A 16,711-nucleotide genomic window follows, 5' to 3' on the forward strand; every position below is an offset into this window, starting at 1 on the left:
CTTCAATATTTTGGAAGTTTGAGAAGAATAGGTATTACATGTTTTTTAAATGTTTGGTAGAAGTCACCAAAGAAGATGTCTGGTGCGGGAGGTTTTTGATTACAGATTCAATCTCCTTACTGGTAATCCATCTATTCAGATTTTCTACGTCTTCATGGAAGACAGAAGGTCTCAAAAGATTGTATGGTACTAGGAATTAACCTATTTCATTATCATAGTAGTCTCTCAATTCTCAATTTTTGTGGCATATGTTAACTTCTCCTCTTTCGTTTCTGATTTTTATCTTTTCAAAGAACCAGCTCTTATTTTCATTGATCTTTTCTATTGTTGTTTTTTTTTTTTTTGTCTGGAGTTCATATATTTCTGTTCTCAATCTTAATTCTTTCATTTTACTATGAGATTCATTTGTTCTTCTTTTTCTAGTTCCCTTAGATAGGATGTCTTTTTATGAACTTGTCCCTTAGAACTGCTTTTGCTGCAGCCTACGATTTTGGATTGTTTTATTTCCATTTTCATTTGTGTCAAGGTATTTTTTTATATCCCCTTTGATTTTTTTCATTGACCCACAGGTTACAACAGTTGCATGTTATTTAAATTCCACATATTTATTATTTTTCCAGTTTTCTCCATGTAATTGACTTTTTTCATACCAGTGTCATTAAGGACTATGACCAGTGTCTACACCTGATATGATGTCAATCTTCTTAAATTTACTGAGACTTGTTTTGTGGTCTAGTGTATGATCCTAGAGAATGTTCCATACACAGAGAATAATGTGTATTCTGCTATTTGGGGATGGTATGCTTTGTATACAATTACCCTTAAACAATGCAGGGGTTGGGGCACTGACCTCCATGCAGTCAAAAATCCACACATAACCTCTGACTTTCCAAAAACTTAACTACTAATACCCTACTGTTAGCCAGAAGCCATACTGATAACATAAACAGTCAACTGACACATATCATGTATGTTGTATATATTATATATCGTATTTTTACAATGAACTGAATTAGAGAAAATATTACTAAGAAAATCATAAGGAATAGAAAATACATTTTATAGTATTATACTACAAAACATCTCCATATAAGTGGACCCACAGAGCTCCAACCCATGTTGTTCAAGGATCAACTGTATACCTATTAAGACCATTTGGTCTTATGTGTTCTTTAAGGCCAGTACTTTCTTATTGGTTTTCTATCTGGATAACCTATCCACTGATGTAAATGGAGTATTAAAGTCTTCTACTATTGTTTTGCTTTCCATTTCCCCCTTTAAGTCTGTAACATTTGCTTTATATATTTAGGAATTCCTATGTTGAGTGAGTAAATATTTTCAAATGTTATATCCTCTTGTTGGATTGATGCTTTGTCATTGTGTAATGCCCTTTATCTTTTATTACAGACTTGTTTTCAAGTCTTTTTTGTCTGATATAAGCTTTCATTTGCATTTGCATGGAGTATCTTTTTTCTACAACCTTCACTTTCAGTCTGTGTGTATTAGATCTGAAGTGAATCTCTTGTAGGCAGTAATACACAAACGAATCTTTTTTTAATCTATTCAACTACTGTACATCTTTGGATTGGAGACTGTATCCATTTAAATTTAAAGGAATTATTGATACGCATGTACTTCTTACCATTTTGTTCATTATTTTCTGGCTGGTTTTGTAGTCCCTCTCTCTTCACCTCTTGCTGTCTTCCCTTGCAGTTTGATGCCTTTCTTCAGCGCAATGTTTAGATTCCTTTCTCATTATATTTTCAGTATCTCTCATAGGTTTTTGCTTTGTAGTTACCATGAGGTTCACATGACAACCTATATATATACATGTCTATTTCAAGTTGATAGCAACTTACGGTTGAACGTAGTGTGAAAACTCTACATTTTTGCTCCCCCATTTTGTTTCTGTTGTCCACATTTTGTTTTTGATGTCGTATTTTACATCTCTTTACTCTGTGTGTCCCTTAAGTATTGTTGTTATATTTAATTTTACTACTTTTGTCTTTTAGCCTTCATAGTAAGTTTAGAAGTGGTTAATCCACCACCTTTACTACATATCTGCCTTTACCAGCAAGATTTTTACTTTTGTATGTTTTGTTAATAGTACCTTTTCAGCCTAAAGAAGTTCCTTTATCATGTCGGTAAGGCCAGTTTAGTGGTGAACTCCTTTAACTTTTGTTGTCTAGAAACCTCTCCTTCAATTCTGAATGATAACCTTGGCAGGTAGAATACTCTTGGTTGGAAGTTTTTTCCTTTCAGCACTTTGAATATATGATGCCACCATGGCATGCTAAGCTTCATCTAAAATCACAGCTGATAGTGATTTGGGGATTCCCTTGAACGTAACAACTTGTTTTTCTCATGCTACTTTTAAGATCCTCTCTTTAATTTTTGACTTTTTTTTTTTTTTTCAACGTTTATTTATTTTTGGGACAGAGAGAGACAGAGCATGAACGGGGGAGGGGCAGAGAGAGAGGGAGACACAGAATCGGAAACAGGTTCCAGGCTCTGAGCCATCAGCCCAGAGCCTGATGCGGGGCTCGAACTCACGGACCGCGAGATCGTGACCTGGCTGAAGTCGGACGCTTAACCGACTGCGCCACCCAGGCGCCCCAATTTTTGACATTTTAATGATAATGTCTCTTGATGTGGATGCCTTTGAATTCATCTTATTTGGAACTCTGTGCTTCTGGGACCTCAATGTCTGTTTCCTTCCCCAGGTTAGGGAAGCTTTCTGCCTCTTTCATTCTATTTTCCTTTGGGATCCCTATAACATGAATGTTATTCCACTTCACGTTGTCCCATAGGCTCTTAAGCTATCTTCGTTAATTTTTCATTGTTGTTGTTGTTTTGTTTGGTTGAGTTCCACTGCCCTGGCTTCCAGGTCACCAATCTATTCTGCTTTATTTATTCTGATGCTGAACCCTTCTAATATATTTTGCTATGCAGTTACTGTATTCTTCAGCTCTGCAACTTGTGTTTGGTACTTCCTTACATTTTCTATCTCTTTGTTTAAGTCTGTGTTCAACCATTCTTCTGACTCTGGTAAGCATCTTTATAACCATTATCTGGAACTCTTTATCAGATAGGTTACTTCTCTCGACTTCATTAAAGTCTTTTGTCTGAGGTTTCGTCTCATTCTTTTGTTTGGAAAATATTCCTGTCTCCTCATTTTACTTGACTCTCTGTGTTTGTTTCTATGTATTGAGCAAAGCATCTACTTCTCTCAGTCTGGAAGGAGTGTCCTTCCAAAGGAGATAAACCTTATTGTTCAACCTTGCCCTAGCTCTTGGTTGTCTCTCTGAAACATTGTGATTACTAAATTAGCCTGATTTATTCTGGATAGATCCCAGTTGCTGAGGGTGTGACAAGACCCACCAGTGTTCCAAAGGGAGTGACCTCAGCACCTAGTTTCAGGTTTATTGGAAAACAGATCCTCAGGGGGACCTTCTGGAGTATGCAGCTATAAACCCTGTTGACCTCAGGCCCAGAGATCTGGAGGTGTCCCCTGAAGTCCAGCTGCAAAAATCAGGGCTTCAGACAAGTGTACAAGCTTTTTGGAGGTGCCAGCAAGCTATGGTGCGATCAGAGGACAGATCAAAGATAGTGTCTACCTGCCTACATTCCCTGAGAGCACCTTTGAAGCCTACCTCTCAGGGTGAAGATCCAGGACAAATAGATGAGCCTTTTCCAGAGGCAGACTAGTGGTGTGTTTTAGCCTGCTACCTACACAGTGTCTTGGGTATGGTAGCCTTTCCATAACTGTCTTCCTATTACAGTCCCATGGGGCCCGGAAACTCAAGTCCCTCTGGCCACCAGGGCCAGGTGATCAAGGGGCATTCCCAGTGTGGACTGCACTCAAAGGCAGACTTTAGCAAGGCTGCCAGAGTGCTGAGGGTGGGGCACACTCCTGCTTTAGGGATGCAGGAGGAGAACAGTGGGGGCAGGATACACCCAAGGCTTTAGTGAGGCAGGGTGACGGCTGGGGGTGGGGCACACTCATGGTTTAGGGAGGCCGTGTCCGCAGTGCCTGACTGAATTGGCAGAGTGGAAGGAGAGTGCAAAAATGGTGCTCACAACACCTCTGTCCCCAAAGAAAGTCCCAACTGATCCTAGTTCCTCCCACAAACACTTCTGGATTAACAAATGAATCTCCTTCACACATAATCCAGTCACTTCTCAAACTGCTGCGTTTGCACTGGGTCCAGTCCCAAGATGAATGTACTTGTGTGTAAGTACCTCCAAAGGACTATCTCAGATTCCCCACAGCCCCCCAGGTCCACTGTACACAAACCCCTTTGTTTCCAAATCCATTTGGGGGGCCTCGTCTCTCTAATGCAGGTTCCAAGGGTTGACATACCCAAAGTGGGGCATAAACCCAACCCTCCTCAGGTAAAGACTCCAGACCTGTGAAACCCTCCTCTCTTGTGGGTCACTGTACCAGGGTGAAGATTTTGACAAGATCACCTCTCTGCCTCTACTCCCCATTTCAATGTGGCCCTTCCATTCCTTGTTGTAAAGGGAATTCTTCACCTAGCTTTCAGTTCTTTCTGAGCAGGAAGTAGTCCATAAGTAGCTGTGGATCTGGTGTGTCTGTGGAAGGAGGGCAAGTTCAGGGTGTTCCTAAGCTTCCATCTTGAACTGCCTCCAAGTTCTTTCCTTTTACATTCAAGTGAAACTAAATTAATATTAAGAATTGCACAAAGAGAGGCGTCTGGGTGGCTCAGTATGTTAAGCGACTGACTCCTGGTTTCGGCTCAGGTCACGATCTCACAGTTTCGTGAGTTCGAGCCCCATATCGGGCTCTGCGCCGATAGCGTGGAGACTGTTTGGGATTCTGTCTTCATCTCTCTCTGCCCCTCCCCAACTCATGATGTCTCTCTCTCAAAAATAAATAAACTTAAAAAAATTAAAAAAAAAAAAAGAATAGCACAAAGAATGCAATCTCTGTATAAAACTGTCTCTGTATATTTATACAGCTTTCAGAAGCACACAGAGCAGGGTTTCCCAAATTTATGAATGTGTAACAATCACTTGGGGGGCTTATTAAAATAGATTGCTGGGCCTCACTCTTACAGATTCTGATTCAGTAGATCTGGGATGGGGCCCAAGAATCTTCATTTTTCAAGCTCCTAACAGAGACTGATGCTGTCATTCAGCAAATGGCATTGGCACAGAAAAATCCCTGGAATAAAATTTACCTACTTTAACTTCAAGGTAGTAAAATACGGTATGATTTATTTTAACTTTCTTCTTTGCATTTTCTTAGGTATTGGGTAAATTTTTTTTTACAATGAATGTTCCATTTTTACCCAAACGATAAAATCATTATTCTAAAGAAAGTTAGAAGCAAGAAATATTAACCTGTTTATACCCACAATTTGTAAAAAAGCTTTCTCTGAGATCCTTATTTAACTTTTCCTTCTCCCTCTGAAAAGGTGAACATGTTTTACTAAACTCACCTATTCTCAAAGAAAAGTTACAGGAGTTTTTCTCTATTAAACAGCTACCATGAAAGAAACTGGTATTTGCTATTTCAAAAACGAGACATACAATATATTTCCCAATCTTACCAAATGTACGTGCTTTTGATATTTAATATCAATGTAATAGTCCAACTCCTATCATCCATCAAATCTATTAGAAATGTATGAAAATGTATGTAGTATGGTCTACTACAGGACCGAAACAGCCCAACTCAACACTAATTTGAAAACATGAGGACAATGCTATTATGTACTATTTAAAAAAATTTTTTTTTAATGTTTATTTATTTTTGAGACAGAGAGAGACAGAGCATGAATGAGGGAGGATCAGAAAGAGAGAGAGAGGGTGACACAAAATCTGAAACAGGCTCCAGGCTCTGAGCTGTCAGCACAGAGCCCAATGTGGGACTTGAACTCATGAACCGCCAGATCATGACCTGAGCTGAAGTTGGACGCTTAACCGACTGAGCCACCCAGGTGCCCCTATTATGTACTACTTTTAAGTACAATAACCACTGATTACATTTGGACCATCAGTATACTCCAATATTTCTTTTAAACCATTATGATCCCTTTTGATTAAATTTTATTTTTTATTTTAAGCAAGCTCCAAGCCCAACGATGGGCTTGAACTCACGACACTGAGATCAAGAGTCACATGCTCTACTGACTGAGCTAACCAGGGACCCCATGACTCCTTTAATAAACTATTCCTAACCAGTACTTTTCTGTAGTTTTATGGCCCAATGCCATTAACTCATATAAAAAAAAAAAAAAAAGTATGACCATACTTGTAAAACAAACACTAAATATTCTGCAAACTAGGAATAAAGGTGTTACCTAAAAAGATATTTGGGTAAGAGGGAAACAGACACCTACTGTTAAAAACAGATCAACTGTGTGTAGCTTTCAACAGAGAAGTTTATACATAATTCCACTAACAGATAAAAATTTCATGGATAATCATTAATTCCACACCAGGAAAAAGGCCCAGTAGGCTTAATTTAACTCTGTACCTAAAGACAGTATTAACAAATAAAATTATTTCAACTTTAGTAGTAGAAAAACAAAATGGTAACAAATAATTGAAAAGGACCAAGTATAGCTGGGATTAGAGTCCAAAAGCTCTTAAATATCTCTAAATGATTCTCTAAGAAAGCTGGATTAGAAGATAATCAGAAATAAGATCTCTCTCTGTACAGTATGACCAATTAAATATATGCTTATAAGTAGGATGTCTCTATTTCTCCTAAATTTCCATACTTTCAACAACTTTTGTTCCTGTAATGATTTTAAAACAATCAGCTGAAATTCAAATCCAATTATCAGGTTAAAAGTACCAAGTACTCTGATCATGATTTATCTACGAAAGAAACATGACAACCCAGTATTTTTCCTGTTTTAAACAACAGCAACAAGTTTTTGGTCTGGATAAAGATTATTATTAATACCTACATTACATATTTCTCTAATACATTTCAAACGTTTAAGAACTACATTCTGGTTATTAATAATATCATTTCTTACCAGGATCTGCTAACCCAGTGGTCTCTAATAGTATGTAATCAAATTTCCCCTTCTTCTGCATCAAATTCTCAATAGCTCTAAGGCCATTGTCCCTGGAGAATACCAAAATATAAAAAATAGTTGATTACCTGAATATTAAAGTGATCATTATAAATGTTTTAAAATATACTTAGCAACCTGAGACAAAGATAGCTTAGGAATATAAAAATTAAACTCATTTCCCAAACTTCTAAGACAATGGCCGTCAATATTTACCAATGGTGGGAAAAAATAGATGCACGTGTACTGATAAGTAAAATGAATCAAGTACATGATGGAGATTTTAATTTTATCACAGCTAAAAGCAGAGGAAATTTTAATAAACCTGACCGAAGTCAAATTCCGCTATTTTTATAGTACTATGAAAGAAAAAATCAACATCCAAAAGAACAATATAATTTATCAATTACAGTGGTTTAATATAACAATTAAAGGGACACAATCATGAAATACTTTTCAATTCTGTTCTGAATTAGAGTGCCAGACTTTAGTCTTCCTTTTTACTTAGAACATCAACAGTGCAAGAGAAGACTTAATGGATTTCATTTTGGTTATTCAAGAAAAGCTGTCATGATTTTAGCTTTGTTAATATATTTGACGCAAAGTCAAACATCAAACGATGTAGGAAAAATTTAATTCACTAGAATATACAAAATCAACATTAATTTACTCAAATATTTGAGTGACTAGGTTATCAGGTCCTTTTCTCAGATCTATGGTATATTAGTGGAAAAAAGAGACAACGTCCTTAGAGACAATTATAACTGGTGGAACAGAACTTGAGGTTTTTTTACCTTTTTGATGGTCATTTATTTTTGTTTTTCTAAGTTGAATCCTTGGAAATAAGACCAATGACTCATTAAAAGTAAAAAAATTATTTTTTATACGTGAAATGTGAGTTTCATATACTAGAGATTATTAATTAAACCCTGACATCTGGAGCGCCTGGATGGCTCAGTCGGTTAAGCGTCCGACTTTGGCTCAGGTCATGATCTCACCATGTGTGAGTTCTAGCCCCGCGCCAGGCTCTGTGCTGACAGCTCGGAGCCTGGAGGCTGCTTTGGATTCTCTGTCTCCCTCTCTCTCTCTACCCCTCCCCTGCTCACACTCTGTCTCTTTCAAGAAAATAAACATTTTTTTAAAAAGTTTAAACCCTGACATCAAAGACAATAAAAAGAAACTCAAAACAAGGGCCAAAGCATTAGGGCTGACAGAAAAATAAATAGGACAGCAAGAAACACTCTAAGAAATTACACCCTTATAAATTATTTTCTATATGACAATACAATAGAGCAGATTACATAAATTTAGTGAAATTACACAAGAAAATCAAAGCTGGAAATCTAATCAATAAACATTTATAACAGACTAACAAGCACACAGTAAACACATTCCTCACTTTACTGAACAGCAGAGGCAACCATTTCTAAGTTCCAGCCACTCTTCATACAGCTCTCCACCCTGGCTGACAGCTAAAGATTTCTCCACGGCACTTCCTAGAATAAGTAACAAGAAGTGCTCTTTAGATTATGTTCATTAGCCAACCAAAAACAAAGATGAGGATAGCAACAACAAAGATTTCAAATCATTTACACAAATACACTTTGTAACTTTCATTCTTTCATTCTATCCATGCAGCCTCAATGCTTTAAACTCTACTACTGTAGATTACTTTAGCTTTTATTTCTTTAAGAGGATTTAAGCCCCTACAAAGGCAGAACCAAAATTAATCTCTCATTACCTACTTACTCGTCAGGCCTCTCACCTGCCCACTCCTGTACCCTAATGAAGTAGCTATTTCAAAAGCACTCTTTCTTGTCCATGACCAACTAATATGTTTAACATGTTGGGTTTTATATGCTCTTAACTCTCTTAAAAGATTGACTTACCTATCTTCTTCCTTTTCATTCTTCCTCTAAATTGTTTTCATTTCTATTAAACAGATTCTAGATATCGCCAGTATGAGCAAAAACCCCAGTTCATTTTGAGGAAGTTTGCTTGGCCAGGGTATCAATGTGCTTGCTCATTTAAAAATTAAATTTTTTAAGTTTCCTCATAATGCTTACTTAAGAAACAATATGTGAAATACTGAGATGCTTGTTATAATAAAAGAATGATTTTAAATATCTTACTTTTCCTCCAGTAAATAAATATACCATAGCCAGGGAAGAGTTCTAAGTGTCCAGTAAAGAAAATGGCCAAAAAAGAAAACTGAATAATTTTTCATTTCCCTGTTTTTTTGTTTATATTCCAGTTAGGCAAGGATACCCAAGAACTTTGATACTATACTTGATCTTAGCCAAAAGGCCAAGAAGCGATGGGGATAAAGAGCTTTGAAAGGGACTGCTACAAAATTCGGGGTTTAGAGAATATTAATAAAATGCAAAGGAAGCGGGGCGCCTGGGTGGCGCAGTCGGTTAAGCGTCCGACTTCAGCCAGGTCACGATCTCGCGGTCCGTGAGTTCGAGCCCCGCATCGGGCTCTGGGCTGATGGCTCAGAGCCTGGAGCCTGTTTCAGATTCTGTGTCTCCCTCTCTCTCTCTCTGCCCCTCCCCCGTTCATGCTCTGTCTCTCTCTGTCCCAAAAATAAATAAAACGTTGAAAAAAAAATGCAAAGGAAGGTATTGCAAATGCTGTAAATGACAAACTTATAAAAATGATTCCAAAAGAATGATGAAAAATAGTAACAAATACTAATAAATGTGAGCAGTGTCCAACAGATCGGTTAATAAGAAGCTAAAATATAAGACTAGGATTTAAAAAATCTTAGCATTTTTATTTTATCTAACAGACTTTTCACTTTGGTTTACTGACATCAGAAATCAAGTGTAACAGGTCTACCTGTTCATAAAACCTAGCTCCTTGGGCGCCTGGGTGGCTCAGTGAGTTAAGCATCTGACTTCAGCTCAGGTCATGATCTCATGGTTCATGAGTTTGAGCCCTGCATCGGGCTCTGTGCTGACAGCTCAGAGCCTGGAACCTGCTTCGGATTCTGTGTCTCCCTCTCTCTCTGTCCCTTCCCAGCTTGCATTCCGTCTCTCTCTCTCAAAAATAAATAAACATTAAAAAAAAAAAAAACAAACTAGCTTCTTTCCTCATTTATAACTGAGAAAATTGTGTTAAGAAGTAGTTCAAGGGGCACCTGGGTGACTCAGTCGGTTGAGTGTCCGACTTTGGCTCAGGTCATGATCTCGCAGTTGACGAGTTCAAGCCCCACATCCGGCTCTGTGCTGACAGCTCAGAGCCTGGAGCCTGCTTCCGATTCTGTGTCTCCCCGTCTCTCTGCCTCTCCCCTACTCATGCTCTGTCTTTCTGTCTCAAAAATAAATCAACATTAAAAAAGTTAAAAAAGAAAAAAAAGAAGTTCAACATAAGATACTTTTGGCAAAAACTGAGCTTTAATTAAAATTCACACTTAGATTTTTCTTATAAAAAGAAAAACTTATGAAAGTAATCAAAGAATTGTGTCTAACACTGCTGTAGATTTTTTTTATAGTACAGTTCAATATTAAAAACGAACAAAAAAAATGGAATTTTAAATGCATGTATTTCCACAAATAATTGTAGGTGCTTGAGGATGGAAACCATATATTTAACTCATTTTTAAAGTCTTCAGTTTTAAGAGGCACCTGGGTGGTTCAGTTGGTTAAACCTCTGACTTTGGTTCAGGTCACGATCTCACCGTTCATGGGTTCAAGCCCCATGTCAGGCTCTGTACCGACAGTTCAGAGCCTGGAGCCTGCTTTGAATTCTGTCTCTCCCTCTCTCTATCCATCCCCGACTTGTGCTCTCTCTCCATCAAAGATAAATAATGTAAAAAAAAATTTTAAATCTTCAGGGGTTTTTTTCCAAGATTTTTTTTCAATGTTTATTTTATTTTATTTTTTTTAATTTTTTTTTTTTTAACATTTATTTATTTTTGTGACAGAGAGGGACAGAGCATGAACAGGGGAGGAGCAGAGAGAGAGGGAGACACAGAATCTGAAACAGGCTCCAGGCTCTGAGCTGTCAGCACAGAGCCCGACGCGGGGCTCGAACTCACGGACCGTGAGATCATGACCTGAGCCGAAGTCGAACGCTTAACCGACCAAGCCACCCAGGCGCCCCTCAATGTTTATTCTTGAGAGAGAGCCAGCGCACAAGCTGGTGAGGGGCAGACAGAGAAGGAGACAGAGGATCCGAAGCAGTCTCCAGGTTCCAAGCTGTCAGCACAGAGCCCGACGCAGGGCTCGAACCCACGGACCACAAGATCATGATCTGAGCCAAAGTTGGACACCTAACCAACTGAGCCATCCAGGTGCCCCCCAAAATCTTCAGTTTTAAATGCTTTGCAAATATTAATAAACATCTAACAAGGTAAACTTAAAAATACAAAAGCATTTTAAAATGTTTTTCAGGGGCGCCTGGGTGGCTCAGTTGGTTGAGCAACCGACTTCGGCTCAGGTCATGATCTCAAGGTTTGTGAGTTCGAGCCCCTAGTCGGGCTCTGTGCTGACAGCTCAGAGCCTGGAGCCTGCTTCTGATTCTGGGTCTCCCTCTCTCTCTGCCCCTCCCCTACTCGTGCTCTGTCTCTCTCTGTCTCAGAAATAAACATTAAAAAAATTTTTTTAAATAAAATAAAATAAAATGTTTTTCAAGTTACAAGTGAACAATATAGTCTGTACAAAAGCACTTGAAAATGCCTGAAAGAACTTTCCTTCATATGTTTAGATTTTTATTTCTGGAGTTCTTTCATGTAAAAACCTAATTTAATTCTGTTGCTATGAATTCCAAAACTATGTAAAATAAAATTTTATAAAAACTATCTGATTTCAGTTCCTCAAATCTGTTCAAAATAAAGCTTCACAGAAATTAATCTGTTTTTCCCAAAACTATCCACATTAGTGTGTTTGCATTATAATACTTTGTATTTATGTTTTTAAATACGGAATATCAATACACCAGGGGTATGAATCATCCTATAAATTCTTACATTATAATATTCATTGAATTTTACTTACCTTCCCCAAATTCATTTAAAATAACAGCTACTCTTTTACTATGTTGCTCTGTCAAAATATAGTTCAGAAGTGTTGTCTTCCCAGCACCTATAAAATATATTTGGTTTAAATAACAACATTGAAAGGTTAATTTAAAAGGCATACACACACAAAAACAGAATCCCAATGTTTTAAAAATTTTCCATGCTATTTTAAAAATATTATTTAACTATGGCATAGAAGATTCTAGAGGGAAAGATTAAGTACCTCGGCAAAGTATTAAAAAAGCCTTATGTTCACATAAAATCTTCTATTTACAAATACTCCTACAATTTGGATCAGCTTTCTTTGACCTCATGTGACAAACATACGTCTTTTACATAAATTAATACAATTAATATAAAGACAACTAAATATTCTATTAAATAAGGAATTATTGAAATAATGGCTTCCAAGGAATTAAGTACTCATGTAGTTCATAAAATATTTAAGCACTTTTACATGATAACAATTTTTCTTAGCAAAGAATATATGGTTTACTTCCCTAAAATTTACATGTAAAGCCCTGTATTTTATTTCAATATCCATCATCAACCAAACAGACACAAATTCAAACAGACTATAGAGCTACTTTTAGTATGCTTACTCTATAAAAAATATATATATACATACATATGTATGTACATACATATATATAGACATATGTATATATGTATACACATATATATATACACACATATATGTATACATATATATAGACATATGTCTATATATACATATATACATAGACATAGACATATATATACATATACATATATGTGTGTATATACATATGTGTATATATATATACACATACATACACTTGACTCTTGAACTATGTGGGTCGTGGGTCCACCTATATGCGGATTTTTTTCTGTAAATACAGCACAGTATGGTAAATGTATTTTCTCTCCCTGATGATTTCTTCAGAACATTTTTTTTTCTAGCTTACTTTATTGCAATATAGTATGTCATACATATAACATACAAAATATGTGTTAATCAACAGTTTATATTATCAGGAAGGCTTCCGGTCAACAGTAGGCTATTAGTAGTTAAGTTTTGGAGGAGTCAAAAGTTATATGCGGGTTTTCAACTGTGCAAAATGGTGGCACCCCTAACCCTCACACTGTTCAAGGGTCAATTGTTTCTGTCTACGTGTCTATAAAACACAAACAAAAAGGGAGAATGGTTGTAGGAGATGCTAAGGATGTATGGAATGTTCAGTATTTAGAAAGATAAATTCACAAAGCTACACTAACTTTATCCAGTAGGTGGCATGTGAAACCTAGTATGTTCAGCTCAAGTGGAAGAAAAATGTTTATCTCGTGAACCGTATATACCAAAGTTCAAAGAGGAAAAAAAATATACTGCACAGTAGTGTTATTCGATTGTATGAATCTATCATTTGTTTACTCTTCTGTTGGTAGACATTTGGGTTATTTCCAGTGTTCTGTTCTTCCAAACAGGGCTGCTAAGAACTTTTACAAATCAGCTTGTACACATCTTCTGAAGCACATTTACAAGATTCTAGTGTGTAACTAGGTGGGATTTAATGATCATTAGGGTATCAACATCTTGAACATTGTTAAGTCACATTCCTTTAAAGGCTGTTGAAGGGATGAAGGGCTTGTGTTTAGGGCTCTTTAAAAAGCTCAACATATCAAAAGTGTGCAGCACAAACTGAAAGGGGCATAGCTTAAGGGCAATGAGGAAATTCTTAGAACCAGTCCGAGTATGAGACAGAGACCCTGAACATGAGTGCAGCATAGGTAGTGGCAGTGAAAATGGAAAGGAAGAGGTGGATGTAAGAAATTTCTAATAGATTTACCAGCAGTTAATAATTAACCATATTATGAAACAGAAGACTTTAAGGCACAGTTCATTCATTCAAGTCTACTATGGGGGCATCTGGGTGGCTCAGTCGGTTAAGCATCCGACTTCAGTTCAGGCAGGTTATGATCTCACAGTTCCTGAGTACGAGCCCCGCACTGGGCTCTGTGCTGACAGCTCAGAGCCTGGAGCCTGTTTGGATTCTGTGTACCCCTCTCTCTGCCCCTCCCCCACTCATGCTCGCTCGCTCTCTCTCTCTCTCTCTCTCTCTCAAATATAAATAAACATTAAAAAAAATGTTAAGTCTACTATGGGCCAGATGTTATGCCGGGCCTTGGTGAAATGGGCACAAAACAAAGATATACTGTCTCTACTTTCACAATGCTTACAAACACTAGGAGAGTGGGAGATGTAAGGGAATTCTGATCAATAAACAGGTAATTATGTCACAGGATTATACAGTGGATAGGAGATGTACAAGATGTTATGAAGCACCTAAGAGGGATGTCTAGGCAGGGGACTAACAAAAAAGAAAAGTATTCCGGGGGCTAAAGTACGTGGCACCTTTTATAAGTGAAAGTATTCAGTGTGACTGGACCACCGTTCTGAAGGCAAGAAAGGCCGTCAAGAGCTGGATCATATAGGACCTTTTGATTCATGTTGAGGAATTTGAACTGTAAACCAAAAGGAAACCACTGATGGGTGTTAACGCAATCAGTTTACACCTATAAAGATCATTCAGGCTCAAGTACAAAGACTATATTAAAAGGGAGCATGACTCAAGACTAGTTAGAAAACTTTGAGTATTCCAGGTCATTGGAATCACAGGAGCAGGAGGATTGGAGGGCAAAACATAGGAAGTTGTGGACCTGCTGAGTTTGAGATGTCTGTGGGATATCAAAATAGAAACTGAGTGTGACGTTAAAAGGATGGACAGAGGTGGGCAAATTTTGTAGGAGGGACAGCCAGAGAAGTAGGTGGAAGTATCCAGAAGAAAAATGTGATGGAAGCCAATAGGACGATGTTTCAAAAAAGAGAAAATGGTCAAGAATAAGCAGTGAAACTATATCGACTATATTCACCAACAAGGTTGTTGGCAAAGCCCTCATTCCTAAGCCTCAGGCCGCTACCTCCAATGCTCTAGTGACCTACAGATGAGCAAAATGGGGGAGGCCAGAGGGGCAAGTCTGAACTATAGCACCTTAGATGAGGAATTTGCCTAACTTCTTCGTAGAGGAGCCTCTGAATAACAGTGGGAAAACACCAAAAGTAAATCCCTTTATAAAATTAATCCTGAGTAAAAAGGAGAATAAACTTAGTCTACAAAGCTTAAAAAATATATAAATAAATAAACCCACCAGTGGTTTAGTTCTTATTTTTATGTAAAAGGCCCTCAGGTCTAGAAACGGTATTATCTACCCCCAAATTGTTTGGCTTTATTTACAGTTCTTAACTTTCCCCACACAATTAATATGCTCATGTATTTACTCCAGCCCTTCTATTAAAATGTAAGGTTTTAAAATAATACTCGTCAGATTTTTCTAATAAAGGATCACACGTGTAAACGCACCAACTGTCCTTCAGGAAATTGTACGTTTACACGCCTATGAATCCAAGGGTCCCTGAGCACTGCTGAATGTCTACAGCTTGAGAAATAGTCTTGGAGGGTGGAGATTTTATTCTTACCACTTCTCCAAGAGTGCTTTACAAACAGATCTAAAAAAAAAAAAAAAAAAAAAATCTGAGATAGTCCTCGCCACGAAGAGCTGGAAGAGACTGGCTCGAGCTGGAAGGGGAATCTACTAAGGAATACTCTTGTGGGTCGGGCATTTTACAGACAGGGCACCGTTTAATGGTAACAGACGTAAGGTAGGTGTTTCCTGCCCCGTTTTGCAGATGAGTAAACAAACTCAAACAGGTGACTGGTAACACGCCCACCTTCAAGTGCGGTTGAAGAGCTTCAGAAAGGTAAGATAACTCTGTAGCTGTCACAAGGATAATTAAGGGGCGGGTCCAGGCCTCTAAGTGCAAGGCCAGAACTAGCTTCAAACTGTGAGGTTAACTTTGAAGCTCACTTGATAAATGTGGATCTAATGCAAGGGGTCTGGGCATCCCTGAGCCCCGAGACGAGAAGCAACCCATACAGGGGGCAAGTGACCCAGGCCCTACGTCAGAGACATTTGCTGTCTGCCAGAAAGCCCAGATGCCTCAGGTGAAGAGGCAACGTCAAGTCCCCCAAATCCCAGGATAAGTTCACGGTATTTTCTGACCGGGATGGTTAGTTACCTAAATACCCGGTGATAATTGTGACTGGGATCTTAGCGCCGGGGCCAGACTTTTCCTCCTCCTCTCTTAGCTTCGTCCCAATGGGGACCAATTCAGGACAGTCCTCCTCCGCCTGCTCCTCTTCTTCATCCTCAGCTCCAAGAGCCGGAAACATCCCGGCCAACTGCACAGCACGCCTCCCCCTCGGCCCCAGAGCGGGGACCAAAACACCGAAAGGCAGCTGCGCACGCCGAACACGCCACGCCGGGCGCGTCATTGACGTCATTACGCCGCGACGCGCGGCTCCTCCCCGTCCCGCCCCGATTACCAGGACCCCGGCCGAGGACCGCCTCGCCTGGTAGCCACGCCCCCGGAGGAGCTGGGCACCCCCCCCCCGCTAAGGCTGAGTTCTCTGAACCTGAGCGAAGCTGGGCGGAGTTGCTAGGGCTCCAGCCTCTGATGCTGTCCCTGTGCGCTGTGACCAGGGCCTGGGTGGTGGGAACGAGGAGTGAGTAGCCTGACCTAAACAGCCCCCGTAGA

General features: G+C 38.7%; 1 protein-coding gene and 1 pseudogene across 2 annotated transcripts in view; both read right to left on the minus strand.

Moving 5' to 3' along the window:
• Nucleotides 1-16,447, minus strand: part of LOC121013672 (COBW domain-containing protein 2) — a 52,436-nt gene extending 35,989 nt beyond the window's left edge. Inside the window, exons 1-4 of one of the 2 annotated variants that reach the window (XM_040449416.1) lie at nt 16,193-16,447; nt 12,056-12,142; nt 8,455-8,551; nt 7,017-7,108 (exon numbers count right to left, since the gene is read on the minus strand). In XM_040449416.1, the coding sequence (XP_040305350.1) occupies nt 7,017-7,108; nt 8,455-8,551; nt 12,056-12,142; nt 16,193-16,346 (430 nt within the window). In that variant the 5' untranslated portion in view covers nt 16,347-16,447. The remainder of the gene's footprint in view (nt 1-7,016; nt 7,109-8,454; nt 8,552-12,055; nt 12,143-16,192) is intronic. The other variant, XM_040449417.1, reaches the window with a different exon arrangement.
• Nucleotides 9,222-9,374, minus strand: LOC121013819 (uncharacterized; annotated as a pseudogene).
• Nucleotides 16,448-16,711: the final 264 nt, after the last annotated feature.

The sequence above is a fragment of the Herpailurus yagouaroundi genome, unplaced genomic scaffold, assembly GCF_014898765.1.
Source record: "Herpailurus yagouaroundi ecotype Mexico unplaced genomic scaffold, PumYag 199, whole genome shotgun sequence".
Taxonomy (NCBI): domain Eukaryota; kingdom Metazoa; phylum Chordata; class Mammalia; order Carnivora; family Felidae; genus Herpailurus; species Herpailurus yagouaroundi.